This window comes from Daphnia carinata, chromosome 3 (assembly GCF_022539665.2).
Source record: "Daphnia carinata strain CSIRO-1 chromosome 3, CSIRO_AGI_Dcar_HiC_V3, whole genome shotgun sequence".
NCBI classification, from domain to species: Eukaryota; Metazoa; Arthropoda; class Branchiopoda; order Diplostraca; family Daphniidae; genus Daphnia; species Daphnia carinata.
In genome coordinates this window covers 2,970,981-2,988,074 of record NC_081333.1, presented here as the reverse complement: position 1 = coordinate 2,988,074, position 17,094 = coordinate 2,970,981, and the positions used below count along the sequence as shown (strand labels likewise).

Here is a 17,094-nt window from a genome sequence, read left to right as displayed (position 1 = left end):
GATTCTCCAAGTATACCCGGGTGGTGGCTAAATATAACTGACGGGGAAAACTGGACCCTCTACAAATATTCGTTATTTCGAGACAAAACAGAAATGAGACGGTTGCTAATATTTATATAAAACAAAGAAATATCGTGTATTTTGCTACACTATTGATATTACAAGATCGGATGAGTTGTTTATCATTTTTCGTCAAAAGTAAAAAAAGACTTCTAACATTCGGGGAAAAAACGTGTAAACCAGTTCGTCTACTTGAGGATAGGTGGTGTTAGCTTCCAAGCCTGAAATAATGCTACAACACAACAAAACAATAAATACTACTATAGCATGAAGTTTTCGAATAACTTTGAACGTATCAGTACCTTTGGTTTGCCTTTAATAGTAAGGCATAGTTTGGTCATAACTGGTATTATTGCGACAATAGTACACGGAACTGGGTACATTAGTTGAAATGTAAACCATCGTGCCCATGTTCTCCATCCCAATGGCCATATATTTGATTGACTGGTGAAGAGCTTTCCGTAATCGCTTTCCGGCAATCTTGATTTTCTAGAAAATTCAACAGATATCAGGATTAACAACGTCGCTTGATTGGAGACAACTGATTACGCTAGTTACATCACGTGGGATGACTGGTGTGTTTTTCGATCTGCTAGTAATGAGCAGCGACTGAGACTCTTCTGAAGAACCACCGGCCCGGCGAAATAATTCTTTAAATTTACCTCGGAACGAAGAACTTTTCCTAAACAGGTTTTCCGCTAAAACTTAAAATGAAGAAGAGATGTAAAAACCAAACAAAAAAAAACTAATACAATTTTTCATTTCTTACCACCGGTTCGATAATTCGGGTATTTACCCAATCGTTCCTGTTGATCAGGTTCACCATTATCCTCGTCGTCTTGTTCGTGATTTCGTTTGAGACTCTTTGTTGAGATGTTACGATTGACAGCCCAGGAAACAGTTGGACTTATCAACGCACTACCGAAAATATCCATTATATCACAAATTATATGACTTTTGAGCAACACAGAGGAATTCACGTCGTCAATTCCGAATGTTTTATGGAGAAAAGTGCAAGTAACTGCGTCTATATACCAACACTGGCTACTACACCAAGCTGGACAGAGGGCGCATACTATTTGCTTTTACTTTTTTTTCCCCATAAAACTGTTGAAAGAGGGGGAGAAACGAATTAGGTTGGTGCAAGGTCGCAGGAGGTCGAATGACTGATTACAACCCCCAGATAACACAAGTAGGCCTTGGAAACACATAAGACAGAGTGGTCATCTACGACCACTGTGTTTACTAACCCCTAAAAGGGCGGTTCCCATCGGTATTGTTATGCTACCGCACGTAGTCCGACGATTCAAAAGGGAAGGGGATTGTTTTTAGAATAGAAAAAGTTTGAACTTTGTACCTAAATCACAACTACTGACATGGAGACGAGTAATCCCCAGAGACAGCTCGTATCACTTCCTTATCATTTTTGTCTCTTTCTGTATCTTATAAATTTGTAAGTTTCAATCATGCTGGGACATCCGTATCTAATACACAAACCACAAGGATTTAGTTCGTTACGAAAAGGCTAAACGGAAGAAAACAAAATTTGGCGCTTTACGGACTAGAAGAAGGCGTTTTTTATTGGGACCGCTAGATGGTGTTTTAAGAGGAAAAGAACAAAAACAAGAAGCTCTTTTCTGACAGCAAATAGTGATAGCTTTTAAACGATCTGAAGAATTGACCTCGAATCAAAATTACTTTGTTTGCTGCTTAGGAAATTCACGTTACCAGCTCCTTTAATAAGCTTTTTCTTGAAAACAAGCTTTCAACTAATGTGGAGTTTCTGAAGTGCGGTCAGGAAGTAGCTACGCGTCTTTTCTTCAGACTATTCGAGGACCATGAGAGCTTAAGGTTGAAATGAAAGTCTTATCCTTACCTTTCTTTTTGTGACTAAAACGATGACCGTATGCTCCGTAACAACTGAATCTCGATAGGACAATAGAAAGCAGTGAAAAATCCACTAAGATTCCGGGTTTCCCAAAGGTGTCAAAAGTCCATAATATATCTGTCATTTTACTGTTGCAGCAAAATAATTGCTTAGCAATTGGTAATGAACTTGGCCACATTCAAAACCTGTAACCTACTATTATCAATTGATATATATCACCATAAAGACCAAAAAACTTATTTAATGTAAGATTATACCTCTTAAATGTCAAAACCACGAGAGAATCCATCGGCATGTTGATTAACAAAAGATTCACCACTTTTTGTGTGGCGGGTCTTGAAAAGCCCATGGCCACAAAATAGATTGTTTGTCTATGTATAGAGTGTTAACTAACTTACAGTTATTCTTTTCAGTATGCATTTAGCTTTCTTCTTAGTCACGGCATTGAATTGAAAAGCCAGGTCTGGTACTCCTACTGCAGCTGTGTCGAATGCATTGCATTTAGAGTATGACGCGTAAGAATGTCGAAATAGTGATTCACGCACGTGACGATATGCATTAGATACATACTACATAGCCACGTACACTGTTACGCAGCTTGAGAGTCCGGGTGCCAACTGCTAATACACCTGGTGTCCGCCAACATGTTGAATTAAGGACAGAAAACTTGTTGCAACTCAGAAGTCTGTACGATTTGTGACATTCTCGAAAGAAAAATGGGCTTTGATGGCTGTCGTCTGTTTACGTAATTCCTTACCCTAACCCTTGAAACAGAAATGGTGGCAGTCGTTCAAAAGTTGCCACATTTTGCATAAAAATTTACCATACCTGTGCGACTCATACAACCATCGTAGATTCAAATTTCCCATTTGGCAGCAAGGAAAACGACCAAAACGCGTTATGCAGAAGGCTGACAAAATTGAATATCGTCTGCCATTCCTTTCAGGACGCATGGATTACCTGACAAAAAAAAAATGACGTAGCATATGAGGAATAAGTTGGATGAGAACTAAAGCCCATAGGAAAAGATCACATATCTTCGTCTGAGGAGTAAATAAAAGGCAGAAAGTTCCGGAAAAGTTCGAATTGTCTAAATTTATTGGCACGAAAGACGTTCTGCCAATTTTCAAGGACTGCCAGGTCTGCATTACAGGCTATAAGCTGATCATGATATTTTGGTATCTGTGTAAATGCATCTAAATTTATCTCGTAGGTGCGAGGTAAACAGGATACGACGGGTAAACGCGTGATCCGCACTAATTTGGTGGTCGGTGTTGATACCGACTTACAGTTACAGCTCACGAACATCAAAGGGTGAAATCGAACATGCCAAGCGACATTGCCAAATGGCATGTAATACGAACTTGTCAAGGTTTAGCAGGATATTTACCATGAGTGTAATTTTCCTAAAAAAGTTCAATGTCGTTGTCTTATTGCATAATACGTCAAACTCAAACGTTTTTGAGAAGCACGAAAATTAAGTTTGGCCACCAGCCATAGTTTATCTTCACGGTCACTAGATAGCGCATCTACCAGCAGCATGCCCGCCAGAAAACAAAATTGCGAAGTAAAAAACCTTGTAAAACGATTGACACAATCAGGATGGTTACAGTCAACATGGTTCTGAACGGAAATAATGGTTTCTTCCACGAAAAGAATAATTGCCTATACCCTACCAAGGGTGTGCCTTTTACGATGACTCAGGAAATGTCAGGATCACTCCCAACTTGGGCTGGGGACGATGCAGATCTACACCCGACCTTTTAAACAAAAAAAGGGCTATCAAACATGTGATTTTGTCATTGTAACCTTTTTCGATGCTGTACATGTTAATTCCATATCTACCAAAATTCTTTTTAAATGATTCCACTGTAAGAAACGTTGGACAAGAAAGAAGTTTGTTTTATTGAATTGTATTAAAATTTGTTCCCTTTTCCTTACTCTCGACGACACAGATAAAATCATTTTGATAGTTTCCAAAATATACATTTACACGATAAAGAATTTTCATCGAGGAACCAAATGGCATTAAAAATGGAATCCTCGTTCGACAAAAGCACGAATCAAGCGAAGGTAAAAAGAATGTCGTCATTTGTGTGTGTGGTTTTCCATGGAAATAGGGAAGACATTTAAAAAAACACGAAGCGTACAATTCACAAGGCGATTCAAAGGTAAGGCATAATTAACAGCATTTTTTGACAACCAAACTGACAGGGATCAAATCCTGACAGAATTTGATCATGGTGCAATGGGTTTAGAGAAAATTTAGGAAGGTATTAGCAATTCTGTACAACGCTTTGTTGAATAATTGCATACCATTAGCATTGAATTAGCAGACGCACGTACGTGACTCTTCAGTGTATAATCCAGGCTGATTGAAGATTTTTATGATGGCTATTCCAAAGTAATTGGCACCTTTTTTTAGCAACCATTCGATACGTTTGCCGGCCTTTCTCACAATCTAAAAAAATCACCCAAAATAAAAACGAACAATTAACAATTAAACTTTGCTGCAGCTATTTTCTATCGCTGTGTTGCTTTCACACACAGAACGAAAGTAGGCCACACTACTGAAGCCATACAGCAGACCCAAAGCTCGACGTACGTGACACTATCACACCAGAAAATGGCTACCTCTTCTAAACAAACACACACATACCGGTTGTGACTGCCAAGAGTTTAAAAACATGTCACGTCAAAATTTGCAACGGCAATTTAACAACGGTCACGAAGTTAACTTTTGACGTGTAGTACGTTTCGTGTTGTCTGTTACCTTATGGGAATGCATTGTTTTTAACGAAGTTCAGAACAGGAGCGAGTAAAAAGACTCGACTGAAAAGAAGTCGGATGTTGAATAAAGCTCAAGTTTGTTGCTGGCTCTGCAAGAAAACTTTGCGTCCCAGAGATTGCTTGCTTTCTCAATGTGACTCGAGTGTGAACGACAAACGTACTTGTTGTTCAACTCGTGTGCGTGCACAACGCTGGATTTTTTTAGTCGTAAAAGAGGGAAGAAAAAAAAAAGAAAAAGAAAAAAGAAAGGGCAAAGAATAGCTTAAGGGCGCCCTATGTTTTGAAGGGCAACTGCTACTCGATCCACAGTCCACACGCTTTCGGATCACTTTCCAATGTCCTTCGGGCAGCGTAGTTCAGCGATCACTGAATTTTTTGTTCCGACTAGTTCCGACTCGATTGAATCAAAGGCGTTTTATAAACGAATCTGACGTACCTTCAATGATATCCTCTTCTTTCTACTTTTGGTTTTCGATTTTTTCGCGTTTTCACTAGGCGGTTCTGATTGTTCAAATGCATCCCAATCTGGTGGTTGCCGTGTAGATGTTGAACGCTGAGTTTTATCAGATTTTTTAACTTTTTTAGAATGTTTTGATGTCGATTTTTTTGAACGAATGGAAAATTTAGGCCGGCTAGAAGCTGCTGTGCGAACAGATTTCCGGATTAACTGTTGGCCATCGTCGCGACTAGTGAAGGGCGGACGTTGCGAAATCGTTACTGGAGGAATGATTGCCTTCAGCTTGGTAGCCATTATAACAATTGTACAACACGGTGGCTTCCTTCTTCCTTTTAAAAGAAAAATTGATTGCAGTCGTCACTCTTCACCAAGGTTGGACCACTGTGATGCTGTTATCTTCCCTTTTTAAGAAAACACAGACGAAATACTGCAAGGATGAGACCGTGTTAACCAGGTCCCCGGATCGAACTCGAGTCGCGAGATATTTAGACGACTGCCAGTATTAAAATCGGGGCCCACGATCTACGCAGTTTGGTTTTGTTGAAGGTTGCTCCAGGTAAACCGGCTCTACCCCAGGCGAATGTTGAAACCCCGCCCCACGCGGTAACTGGAAAGCGGAAAGAACTAAGAAAACAATTGCGACCACCTGACGTCCTAGACAAAATTTAACTCGTACGTTGACTTGCTGATACTTGGATTGTGGGAATGTCAACTAGTTTCAGCCGATTGTAATGAGGCCATCGATTTCACACATCGTCTGTAGATGACCTGTTGGCTAATTGCCTATTCCCATATCGTCCACTTCTCGTATTGTTCATCCTAAAAGAAAACATAAAACGTGACATAACATATAACTTAGTTCTAGCAGATCATTCTATACCATACTACTCCATCTGTTGATGTAAAATAGACGCTCTCTTTCTTCAACGCGGTTGACCGAAAATAACAGATCGACAATAGACTGCAGGAATGTATATAAAGAAATCAGGAGAAAAAAAAAGGGAAGGGGAAGGACAGGAAAATAAAATTGGGTTGATACCAATTGTGCAAGAGCAAAACACGGCATTGATCAGACCGGTAAAATAAATAAAAGTTACGAATGAGAAAATGTTATCTCTCAGATGAGTTAACGGCAAAATTGCTCCATTTTCATTGGGCTTCGGATGTAGTATTTCCAGATGAGTTACACAAACCATGATAATTTACCGGGTGAACGGTAAACTTGAACACGGAATACCCCTAGTTTAATCTTCATAGGATATGGCCACTAAAAACCAAAACTTTCAGAAAATAATTAAAATAACATGGGTGAACTGAGTTTAACATCTTGTACAGGGTAGCAAAACAAACAAAAATACAGAGACGAACGATCATCGAGACATCAACCTAACGATTCAGATGGGTTTAAAGGAATATTTTAAATGAGAATGTTTGTGATTCACTCCAGAGAACTGAGCATCAAAAGCTGCTTCAAAACTTTGGTTTGACTGGTTTCTCGGATTTCTCCAGCTAGAAACATTTCATCAACCACACTGTAGACCTATAGAGCAAATAGCAGAATTCATCATTTAGGTTGACATTTTCCAGGAACCATTATAGCTATACCTTGTAAAAATTGAACACCAGATCTAATTCACAGACATTGTGGAAATATTCATTCAATACTTCAACAAAATTGTGAATGGCTTCTAAGTAGCATAGGTTGTTGTCATTGATATCTACACAGATGCAGAAATAAAGGCCAGCATACCTCCGATAGATGATTTTGAAGTTGCGAAACTAGAAACAGAGATCAAAGTATTAATATATGCATGGACCAGTCAAGTAATAAAATTTACCTCAACAAAATTTGTGTGTTTTGCATCTCTGACTGTAACAACGGCGTGCACTTCTTCAATCAGTTTTTGTTTCTCATCGTCATCAAAGTTCATGTACCATTTTGCCAACCTCGTCTTGCCGGCACGATTTTGGATCAAAATAAAACGAATCTTGGATTGAAGTTAAATAACAATTAAACTTTTTGTAATTTGTAATGTGCTTAGTTTTATGTAAAACACGTACCATGTCGCTAAGTCTTTGTAATTTGAAAGAATGCGACAAAAGAATATCGGGAAAAATGCCGTCAAATGAAACACCCACCACAGCTGGGAACACCGACAAAAAGCCACCTAACGGCGTGAATCGTGAATTCTTCATCAAGATCGTGCCTTCTCGACCTGGCAACACTGACTTTGGAACCCACTAAAATGGCTGCCTCAACGAAATTCGGAGTGCTCGTAAGTAAAATCATTTTAATTACCAAAATAGGGAGGTTACAATAGTAAGAATACTGTTTTTGCATTGTAGCGAAAGGATCCGTCGTTTAACGAATAGTTAAGTTTATTAACATAGAATTCCGTTTTGCTTGTGAAAGCGGCTGATTGCTAGCGACCACAGCCGGTTGTTTTCGAAGATAGTTATATATTGCAATTAATTAGAGAAAATAATAACTCTTTTGATATTCTCAGGCTCGCAGCTTCAGCACCAGTTCATCAGCTCTCCAGTTGGTGAAGGTAAACCATTTGAATACAATGAAAAGTACGTTGTAACCTAATTACAAGGTTTCTTTAGGCTCCAGTCCAAGTTTTTGGGTTATATGGTCGCTATGCTTCAGCTCTTTACTCTGCTGCCTCCAAACAAAAATCTTTGGATAAAGTAGAAAAAGAGTTGAAAGACTTCCAAGCTACCATTTCGAAAGATACCCGCTTGGGGGAATTCATTTCCAATCCTACCTTGAAGCGGTCATTGAAGAAAGATGCTATTGGTTCAGTTGCCAAGAAGTTGAACATGAGTTCCATAACTGGAAACTTTCTCCGTAAGCTTGTAGTTTTGGTCTCAATCCTTCACATTCAATATTAATTAGGGGTTTTAAAATTCTAGAACTTCTTGCTGAAAATGGAAGGCTTTCCAAGCTAGATGTTGTGACTAACCATTTTCTTACCATGATGGCTGCCTTCAGGGGTGAAGTTACTTGTGAGATCACCTCAGCCAAGGTATATCTAATCCATGAAGTTGTTATGAATATATTGATTAGTGTTTCTCGTTTTCCAGGCTTTGGATGCTGCCACGTTGAAGGAAGTCACTGCCGCGCTGTCTGGTTTCCTTCAAAAAGGACAGACTCTCAACGTTTCAACCAAGATAGATCCTTCCATCGTTGGTGGACTTGTAGTTTCCATTGGAGATCGTTACATCGACATGAGTTTGTCCTCCAAAATCGACCGTTTTACCACTCTTCTTAAGCAACCCGTCTAAAAGTTTCTAATTGGTTGTGTGATAGTGGGAGAAATTATGTACATCAAATGGCAAAATTATGCTGTAGTGGATTATAAAAATAAATTCCGTATGACGGGTTTCTCGTTGTATGCAAAAAAAAAGTCATTTTAAAAATCAAATTCCACATTCAGCTAAGGAAAGTAACATATGAACATCATATCTGGTTAAAGTATTTGGTTCTTCATGGTTCATAAGTTCTCGCATGTAGCTGTGTCTTCTTTCCCAACTACGCGTTAATTCTATAGGATCGACTGATGATTGTGCTTTTGAACTTTCAACAATTGCCAAATGATCCTTAAGATCGGGAAGTTTGCTTACGAAACGGGACGATACTTCAACAAGCTGGCGCATCAGTTTGACGGTCAACATACCAGGAGGTGTAACAAACCGGACGGCCTTCATATCCTTGTCCTGGGCTGCGTGAATCAGTTTTCTGGATTCGTGAATATGCGAAGCGGCAGCGCAGAGAACTCGAACATATTTGTTGAAAGTGTCGAGGTTTGGTTCAGCTTTATAGATTACATGCCACAAACTGACCAAAAGCTGCATCAGTTCACACATGATCCAGGGGGGTATCACGTGGTGTTGCATTGGAAGTTGATCCCAAATCGGTTTTCTGCTATTGGTTTTGGTCGGCTGCGTCTTGTTATCGCCAGTTGGTTTGCCCGAGGTGGAATTTGTTTTACTGTCACCTTCGTCTTCTGCTTCCATCATCGCTACTTCCTCTTCAAGTTTTGTCATCGCTTCCTTGTCATCCTTCTCTTTCAATGTCCTTTTCTTCTGCATGTGGCTGTAGAGAGTGTCCCACATTGTCGTAACCACCGATACCATCTGAACAGGTTCGTCCACAAGGGTATCGGCTAGCAACAGGCTGTCCAGCCACATGATTAAGCCACGGTGCTGGATCAAGTCGTAAGCAATGATCGAGTTTTGAAGCGACGATTGAACGATTTCCAATATGAGCCGCTGTATAATAAAAAAAAATAAACATAAAGTCAGTTTAACATTTCAAAATAAAGCGAATGGTAATCGAACCTTTTCGGATTTGTCGGTCAACAGCTTCGACGGCTCCAGAGACAGAAGGATTCGGAAAACTCTTCTTCTGGCGCAAACTAAATAGTCTTGTCGACTCTTGATGCCGTCGCGTAGAAGATTGAAAAGGAAGCTTCTTTGAATCGCTCTCTGTTCGGGAAGTTCAGTATTGTGAAGCATGACGAAAAATTCGGGAACCTGCGTTACATCCATGGCAGATTTTACCTTAAAAAAGAAAGAAAAAGTTAAAAAAAAAAAAGGATATACCAAATCATAGAATACATAATAGTAATAAAAAATAGGGTATAGTAATATAAAGAAAATGGATTTATAACCCCAAAAGATTTTACCAGCAGAAAGTTGTTGATTGCACGGTACATGGGGTGAGATGGATCGCGAATGATGGCCGCAGCTTTAGCAAGAAACAGGGCAATAATATTGGGAAGTTTTGGAGGCAACTGGCGAGCACCATTGAATCGCTCTCTGAAGTACTCGGCAGACCCATAACGGACGCAATTGATAAGGTGAATCCACAAGCAACGTTCCGGCCAAGCGGTCGCACTTTGAAGCTGGTCATAAAGGCGGCTCAGACCGAGCCAACCGATCGATCTCATCTACAAGCAAAACGGCGGATTTCAATAACGCTATAAAACCACACATTTGAATGAAACTTATACATCACTGCATGGGCTGCTGAGAGTAGCGAAAAGTAATGATATGGCTCCAGATTGCGAGAACCTGCTACACTGGACGTCATACTGTGATGAGAGAATGTGAACTAATGACAAAAGAGTGAAACGCGGATCGTAGTCTTCACTTTCTCGAGTAATTTCCATGCCATTGAGCCTGAGTTCGATGGGGAAATTATAGGCGGTGTGAAGTAGCTTTTTGCTATTCAATAAAGCTAGCACTTCAGTAGCTTCTGGCAATTTAGCAACCCGAGTTGCTACACCCCTTTGAATTGAATAATGAGCAGCGGCCGCTGGTCCCCATAAATAAGGCCTTTGTAAATAAATCAAAAACATAAATTACCCATTAGCTGATTTGAAAACTAGCAGTTCAAATTCTTACTTGAAAGGCGACAGTACAACGCCATTTTTCTCGTAGGTCCGCAACAATCCTAAAATAAGTTGATCGGAAGTCGATCTGGTTGCGTAATAAGAGGACAACAGCAAAGGAATTTGACTGCCTTGACAAATTTTTGGATTCACTTGTATCAATACGGTCAAGAGTTGCAAAACTGCTTTCTTTTGCTCAGTATACGTCTCCCTTTCGTCCATTATAACAGTCATAAATTCCGAATGGCTGATAACCATCTCATGGACCTGCACTCGAAATTCAGAAAATGTTAAAGGTCAGTTCGCGTTGTTTTTCCTTGGATAAAGTACCTTTTGTGATGCTGTCGCCACTTCTTCTCCTTGGCCGGCCAAAAGTAAATGCCAAACGTTAGTCATGAGTCCCAGGGCCAAAGGTGGTAGAGGTGATTCACTAATAGTGAGAGCACGAAGACCGATACGCAGCGTATACTTGAGGAATTTATCCCAAACATCATCTTCAACAATGCATTTGGCCAAGGTAGGGAGATCAGCTTGTGTCTGTTTGGATAGCCAATCGAATTCTTGGGTGAGCCGCTGCACTTCACTTGGTTCTGGGTTCTCCGATTTGAACTGCCGAACAGTTGCATGGAGACATAGTTTGGCATGAAGATCATAATGGGTGCCATGCCTACCGGCTTCAACAAACTGCGAACAACTGAAACCTTTTTTGGTGTTTGCCAACAGTTGTGTGGCCAATTCATGGCAGTCCTCCACATTCCAACGTTTCGGTATTATGAAGCTGAGAAATTCCGTTAATTTTGGAATTTCTTCACATACTTTAAGGAAATCGGAGCGATTGACCAACAGCTGTTTCAGTACTGGAGAAATATATCGATGGATCATGTCCAAAACTTTGTCGTCGGCTGCAGCATGCGCGAGATAAGCTGGAACGATTTGCAACCTCCAGTTGACATCTTTTAAACGTTTTTTGTGTCCCAGACACCACTGACCGAATGCAGTGCACAATTGGCTCGATGAAGTAACCAAAAGAAGGCAGAAGGATGTGTAATCCCACTTGGATTTGAGGCAAGCGTTTAAAACAGACGTGAAGTCGTCGATTGCATCGAGAAATTCTGGGCAGACGCTGGCAACATCGTAGATGCCTTTCTTCAAAATTGGAGTGGCCTCGAAGGAAACAAAAAGCTGAAGGGCTTGTGAAAAAACTGACCACGAGATCCGTTGCATTACACCTTCTAGTCGCAGTCTACCAGCTAACTGAAGAAAAACATTCAGATAACGCAGGCAAACGTCGTCGGCTGTGGACGTTAACCGATGAACAAGCGATTGAATTTGTGGCTCAATTTCGTTAATCTTTAATTCAGATAATGAGTGCAGTAGCTTGTCTTCGTCGATTTCTTCAAGGGAACCTTCGCCTTGGATAACAGAGGCGATCGAATCGTTCAATTTACGCTGGTAGAGCTGATCTAAACGATGATCTTGGACAAGCTTCAACGAGTCTTGGACGAGCGAATTGAAATCCACAATGTACGAATCACGTGTGTTCATCAGGTCGAACCACTGTAAAGTGCGAGAATCTTCGAGCAACTTGACGTGAAGTGGATAGCCCGATTCATCGACTTCACCGTCGACAAGGATGCGTAAGAGGCTTAAAATGTTCAACTGAGCCGCCTTCCGCGCAGTAGATAACGAGAGGCAGGTAAGACATTGATAGAAAGCTACTTCGACAATGTCTAATCGATTTCTCTTGGCAGCAATTTCGCTTTCCCATTCCATCTTTAATGTAGTCCAATCCAATTCATTCGGAAAGCAGCAGTTGTAGAGCATTACGGACGTGGGATCCAGCTCAACTGTCGATATGTCAGCCGGTGGCTTCTTCTTAGTCCACGATTTTAGAAAACTGTTTAGTGCTGGTCTCGAAGATAGGCTCTTGGGTACGGCTTTTGACAGTACGTTTGCGAAGGCTTTCGGATCACCATTTTGGCTAAGTACTAGATTGCACATTACTGCCGTGATATAAGAGGCGATGGGTTCCTGATCACCGTCTATTTGCTTAATGCATTTCGAAGCCACCAGGAGAAGTTGGCTGCATGGCTGTTCTTGTTTTTCAGTCTTCAGAGGACCGAAAATGGATTCATACTCTTCGGTATACGATTCGGATGACGTCAAGAAAGATGAAAAGACTTTAGCGAAAAATTCAGTGGTTTCAGGATGCCTTTCTAGCATAGATGTCCAGATATTTAACTCGGTTGAGGACAGGTGTACATGTGGCACCTCTGGCTGATTGGCTAGTTTGAGCAGCAGTGAGCCAACACACAATCGTAATTCGGGCCTGATGTTTTTTTTCAGGCACGATGATAGTTGGGAAACCAAAAGCTTTTGTTGCTCTTCATTCATTTTTGGAAGATGTGATAACGAAGAGATAAGGGTAAATATAGCCAATTTCAGGTTTTGCAAAAGATCTTCATTGATAGAAAAATCGTTATCACATTCCATTACAGCTTCGGCCATTTCCGTTGCCGGCAAATTGATTTGTTCCTAAAAATAAAAATTTTCTTTAATTGGATAAAATCATGCACTAAAATAATATATCTATCTTTTGACAATATTACCTCTACTGGTATCCATCCGAATTTTGCATAGTTTACCAATAGATCTAAAATAACTAGCCAACATTTTCCGTACCACACTTGATTTTTGAAGGTGGGCATTTCACGGCAGATTATAATCAATTTTGACGTCTGCGGTACTTGCCACGAGATTTTCTCTATAAAGAAAGAGAATAATATATTGGCACAATGAAGACTAGAAAGGCGAAGTGTTCCATTTACTCTTAAAGGCTAAAAAGATTTCCTTCTTTTCAGTTTCCGAATACATATTTGCTTTTGGGTTCTTCATTAAAATATCATGGAATTCGTTGACTTTGGTAAATATGACCTGAAGAATCTCGCCGACGTTCATTCTGATGCCGGAATGCTCTATGAGCAAACCTTTCGTGAAAAAATTTCGCGGAAGGGAAAGTGGACCAACCAAGGTGGCTGCACGTAGCATCTGTTGAGCTACAGTGTGTTTTTCTTTTGGATTGAATACCATTGTCAAATTCTGGGCTTGAATGATTTGCTTCACGACGCTGCACAGCTTCAGCCATGGAACTGACATTCGGATAAGGTCAATTTCTGGTGCCAAACTTCGAAAATAGCAATCCAACAAATCTGGACATTTTTCTATCGTCTTGACGACAAGCTGCGACTGGATTTCGACAATACGCGGCGTAGTTCCACCCCAGAAGTTGAACAAATTCTACAGAAAAAAAAAAAGATAAATAAATAAATAAGAAGATGTACATGCTATCAAGAATAACAGATGCGATGGCATACCTGTAACATTTCAAGGATCAGGCTGTTCTTCGTTGTGGAATCAACACCGAGATTGTAATCAGGAAAAGCTATTCCGTATTTGTGTGAAGTCGTGAGGGAAAGCAAGAGACTTTGAAGAAGTTCTGCTACCGTAACTTTGTCCTCCTCCAAAGCTTCATCGAGAGGAGGCTCTTCAGCGCTGTCTTCCTTACCAATTCTTTTTGGCTTTTGTGGTCCGATCCAGTGGAAAAGACGCATCAACTGTACTAAATGGCTTGATTTGAAAATGTGAAATTTAAGCGTTTTGCTGAGCATCGGGTTCATCACAACTTTGTCGCGGAGAGCTTCCAGAAAAAGCTGTACTACACCGATGGTGTCAGTACGGAGGTGGAAAAAGACAGGCCAGAGAATAGCTGGATTTTCGCTAATCGTACGCAATAGCATTGAATCTTCTTCCAACAAGAAAGAAGTGATGAACATGACAAAAGTGGAGCGCACGTCTGGCAAGTCATGTAGCGATTTACGTTGACTAGCTTCTACAAGGTTTTCGTGAGCAAAGTCTACACGAGTGATCACTGCGCGGGCTGTCAGGTGACCGAGGGTAACCATTGTGGTAAGAAGCCTGAGCGCCGATTTAATTTGTGTGGCAGTTGAAGAAGGTAGCATTGTCCTATAGATTGTATCCATGTGTGATTTGAGAATGCTGCTCGCTATATTTGCGCCCAAATCACGATATTCGGTTAGGTCACTCGCCATTCTGTTTGTTTATAAAAATAACTTTGTTACAATATCATGGCATAAGAATTGTGAGGTTTGTGAGTTTTTACCTTTGAAAGAGAATTTCGAGACTGTTAAAAACTATTGTGACTTCATTTGTTTTAAATTTGGGCAAGTCCAAAAGTGGCAGAAACTCCCTGCCAGTCCCACCATTCTGAAAGAAATCCTTGACAATATCAACAGCTCCGTGTTCCTTGGCTTTGAATGCTTCCGCTGAAGCAATGAAACTCTTGAGAGCTAGGCGAGAAAGTTCAAACAAACACTTAGACTATGATGTTTTGAAAACATAAGATCATGCACTCAAGGTGTTATAATTTCATACCTTCAAATGGTTCTGGGCCTGCCAAACCCTCCATAAACGACCACGCTAAATCCCGTTTACGTTTCTTGACACCTGCTTTGGTAACATTTTGTTCAGACGTTTCCGGATTTTCACTTTCCATTTCTGGTTCATTTTCTTCGTCCTCAACATCTGATGGGTTTTTTCGTTTCTCAGGTGACTGCATGGTGAAACTACACCGAATCTTTCTAGCACAAACTGTACAAAACTTATTCAAATGTCAACCACGTGCAAACGACGTGAGATGTAAAATTTGAGTTTTGTTTCCAAATATCGTCTGCTCAACCAGCCGCCATTCGAATGCAGTGTTGCCAGTGATGCGGTGCCGCCAAGACCTTCGTTCATTTACTATTTGCTATTTTACTCCATTATTTTGAATTTTTGATCAACGATTCGGCAGAAATGCTATTGAAACCAGAAATGCCATTTCTAATTTGAACATCTCAACGAAAGCAAGCTTAACCATCGATAGTTGTCATGGTGTTCTTGCTGGGCATTTCACTGCCACTTGCTTGATTACGTAATATATAGATATACCCGTTACTTTTAATTAAGTATTTGAATTAGTGAAGCAAAGAAGGGTATGTTGTCGTGACCCCTAAGTCATCCGTTGATCTCTTTTCCACGTCTCATTATAGTAATGAATTTTTCCATGTCGGGCCGAAAAGCTTCAAGCACATCTTCGTGATGTGACAACAACATATGGTGCGTTGCGTGCGGCATGTATATTATGATCTTATCCTTTTCTTGCAAAGAATCACCAAAACACCAAAGCATCTGGGCAATACCATCTCACAATAAAAACATGACTATATCCCGACATCGTACGTACATAAAAATAGATTAAAAATTTGTCTGACGAAAGTATATTTATCCAGATTATAGTTACGTCAACAATGCTTTTTAATAAATTCACAGTTCGAGCCGTTGTGGATCCCATACTAGCAAATAAAATGAAGGAGAACATTGAATTTTTATCAAAAATGAGTCAGTAGCTGTGTGCCCTTTTTTTTCCTTCTCCAGTTCAATATTCAAAAGCGTTATACACCAATATTTTTTCCAGGGAGATTACATCTACAAAGTCGACTAGACATTTCATATCGGGTAGTAAGGCAGATGCCGCAAGTCCGCCATTTAAGCACGACGTGTCGCGCCTGTTACGTAAATACACAGTAATGCAGTTCGGCTTTTATTTTTTGCACGGTTCTCTGTGGTCTACGTGAAAAAAAAAAAAAATAAAAATAAAAATGGGGGATATCGACAAACGCACAGGCCGCAGAATATCGAACGCTAACGGAGAGCTGGCCTTCGGTATTGGAAACTAAAGTGTGTGTTTGTGAACATTTCTCCTGCTGGGATGTTGCTGTGCTGCCTCGTGTGCGTCTCCATGACGACAACCTGAGGAAGAAAACCGCTACAAAAGACTCGATCGTCTCGTAGAACTTTCACTTGGACCGGTATGTCCACAGTGATAAGAAAAGACGGCGAAGTAACAGCCGCAAACACAAGAATGAAGAATCTTCAACCCACAATCTGAAAAAAAAATAGCGAGTGTTTCGAAATTTTTTTAGATTACAATCGAAAAAAAAAGGCAGACAACAGCACCGGACGCAGAAAAAAAAAGAAAAAAAAGAAGAGGGAATTCAATCAAAAGGAAGGAAGCGTAGCCCTTCAACAATGGAGTTGGCGGATGAAACTCCTGACGGATGGCCATTCCAGCTGCACGTCGCATCCAACTGCAGCAGTCCGAGCATCGGTGGAATAAGTGCTGTCAGCAACAGCAGCGGTAATCCATTCTGTCTCTTCTACTCTCCGACCAATAACTCGGTCCGCAACAACGTCATCCAGAGCAGTCGCGCATCAAATTCCTGGATTGCATCTCTACGACGTCATGGCGCTCATTCACCATTAATTAGGTAATGGTATTCACACAGACATCATCTGGCCACTTCTAAATGAAAAACAAAAACAAAACAAAAAGGGCAGGGAGTACGTTGTCAATATGTTTTGTTTTAGCCCTCCCCCAT

The 17,094-nt window shown here is 40.5% G+C and overlaps 5 protein-coding genes across 6 annotated transcripts; 1 reads left to right on the top strand and 4 right to left on the bottom strand.

The window, feature by feature from the left end:
* Positions 1–149: 149 nt before the first annotated feature.
* On the bottom strand, positions 150–1,466 carry LOC130693321 (uncharacterized). 2 transcript variants are annotated; one of them, XM_057516456.2, is made up of 4 exons: positions 830–1,466; positions 619–764; positions 363–549; positions 150–292 (listed from the first exon to the last, which is right to left on the bottom strand). In XM_057516456.2, exons 1-3 carry the CDS (start codon positions 993–995, stop codon positions 376–378), a joined length of 486 nt encoding a protein of 161 aa, XP_057372439.1. In that variant the 5' UTR covers positions 996–1,466; the 3' UTR covers positions 150–292; positions 363–375. The 2 variants fall into 2 exon arrangements, with proteins under 2 accessions (XP_057372439.1, XP_057372438.1); XM_057516455.2 differs by having other exon boundaries at positions 207–281; positions 830–1,462.
* Positions 1,467–3,845: 2,379 nt separating this feature from the next.
* On the bottom strand, positions 3,846–5,926 carry LOC130693323 (uncharacterized). Its single transcript, XM_057516458.2, has 2 exons — positions 5,175–5,926; positions 3,846–4,409 (listed from the first exon to the last, which is right to left on the bottom strand). Exons 1-2 carry the CDS (start codon positions 5,487–5,489, stop codon positions 4,278–4,280), a joined length of 447 nt encoding a protein of 148 aa, XP_057372441.1. The 5' UTR covers positions 5,490–5,926; the 3' UTR covers positions 3,846–4,277.
* A 583-nt stretch (positions 5,927–6,509) lies between these two features.
* Positions 6,510–7,391, bottom strand: LOC130693326 (AP-2 complex subunit sigma). The gene is made up of 4 exons (XM_057516461.2): positions 7,257–7,391; positions 7,034–7,183; positions 6,801–6,974; positions 6,510–6,735 (listed from the first exon to the last, which is right to left on the bottom strand). The coding sequence occupies exons 1-4, from the start codon at positions 7,389–7,391 to the stop codon at positions 6,634–6,636; spliced, it is 561 nt and encodes a 186-aa protein (XP_057372444.2). The 3' UTR covers positions 6,510–6,633.
* Positions 7,357–8,608, top strand: LOC130693317 (ATP synthase subunit O, mitochondrial-like). The gene is made up of 5 exons (XM_057516450.2): positions 7,357–7,471; positions 7,703–7,747; positions 7,806–8,049; positions 8,115–8,227; positions 8,286–8,608. Exons 1-5 carry the CDS (start codon positions 7,442–7,444, stop codon positions 8,484–8,486), a joined length of 633 nt encoding a protein of 210 aa, XP_057372433.1. The 5' UTR covers positions 7,357–7,441; the 3' UTR covers positions 8,487–8,608.
* Positions 8,580–15,345, bottom strand: LOC130693256 (uncharacterized). Its single transcript, XM_057516381.2, has 11 exons — positions 15,050–15,345; positions 14,778–14,964; positions 13,972–14,707; positions 13,426–13,894; positions 13,207–13,361; positions 10,928–13,132; positions 10,611–10,864; positions 10,217–10,541; positions 9,890–10,153; positions 9,543–9,764; positions 8,580–9,473 (listed from the first exon to the last, which is right to left on the bottom strand). Exons 1-11 carry the CDS (start codon positions 15,231–15,233, stop codon positions 8,622–8,624), a joined length of 5,853 nt encoding a protein of 1,950 aa, XP_057372364.1. The 5' UTR covers positions 15,234–15,345; the 3' UTR covers positions 8,580–8,621.
* Between the last annotated feature and the right edge of the window lie 1,749 nt (positions 15,346–17,094).

Coding starts and splice junctions, on each gene's coding strand:
- LOC130693321 (XM_057516456.2), bottom strand. CDS start 995: ATGGATATTTTCGGTAGTGCGTTGATAAGTCCAACTGTTTCCTGGGCT. Junction 765..829: donor CCCGAATTATCGAACCGGTG/GTAAGAAATGAA, acceptor CTTCATTTTAAG/TTTTAGCGGAAAACCTGTTT. Junction 550..618: donor CACCAGTCATCCCACGTGAT/GTAACTAGCGTA, acceptor TGAATTTTCTAG/AAAATCAAGATTGCCGGAAA.
- LOC130693323 (XM_057516458.2), bottom strand. CDS start 5,489: ATGGCTACCAAGCTGAAGGCAATCATTCCTCCAGTAACGATTTCGCAA. Junction 4,410..5,174: donor AGAAGAGGATATCATTGAAG/GTACGTCAGATT, acceptor TGATTTTTTTAG/ATTGTGAGAAAGGCCGGCAA.
- LOC130693326 (XM_057516461.2), bottom strand. CDS start 7,391: ATGAAGAATTCACGATTCACGCCGTTAGGTGGCTTTTTGTCGGTGTTC. Junction 7,184..7,256: donor TACAAAGACTTAGCGACATG/GTACGTGTTTTA, acceptor CTTCAATCCAAG/ATTCGTTTTATTTTGATCCA. Junction 6,736..6,800: donor TGGTGTTCAATTTTTACAAG/GTATAGCTATAA, acceptor TTTGCTCTATAG/GTCTACAGTGTGGTTGATGA.
- LOC130693317 (XM_057516450.2), top strand. CDS start 7,442: ATGGCTGCCTCAACGAAATTCGGAGTGCTC. Junction 8,050..8,114: donor CATAACTGGAAACTTTCTCC/GTAAGCTTGTAG, acceptor TTAAAATTCTAG/AACTTCTTGCTGAAAATGGA. Junction 8,228..8,285: donor GTGAGATCACCTCAGCCAAG/GTATATCTAATC, acceptor CTCGTTTTCCAG/GCTTTGGATGCTGCCACGTT.
- LOC130693256 (XM_057516381.2), bottom strand. CDS start 15,233: ATGCAGTCACCTGAGAAACGAAAAAACCCATCAGATGTTGAGGACGAA. Junction 10,865..10,927: donor TGGCGACAGCATCACAAAAG/GTACTTTATCCA, acceptor TTTCGAGTGCAG/GTCCATGAGATGGTTATCAG. Junction 9,474..9,542: donor TGACCGACAAATCCGAAAAG/GTTCGATTACCA, acceptor TTTATTATACAG/CGGCTCATATTGGAAATCGT.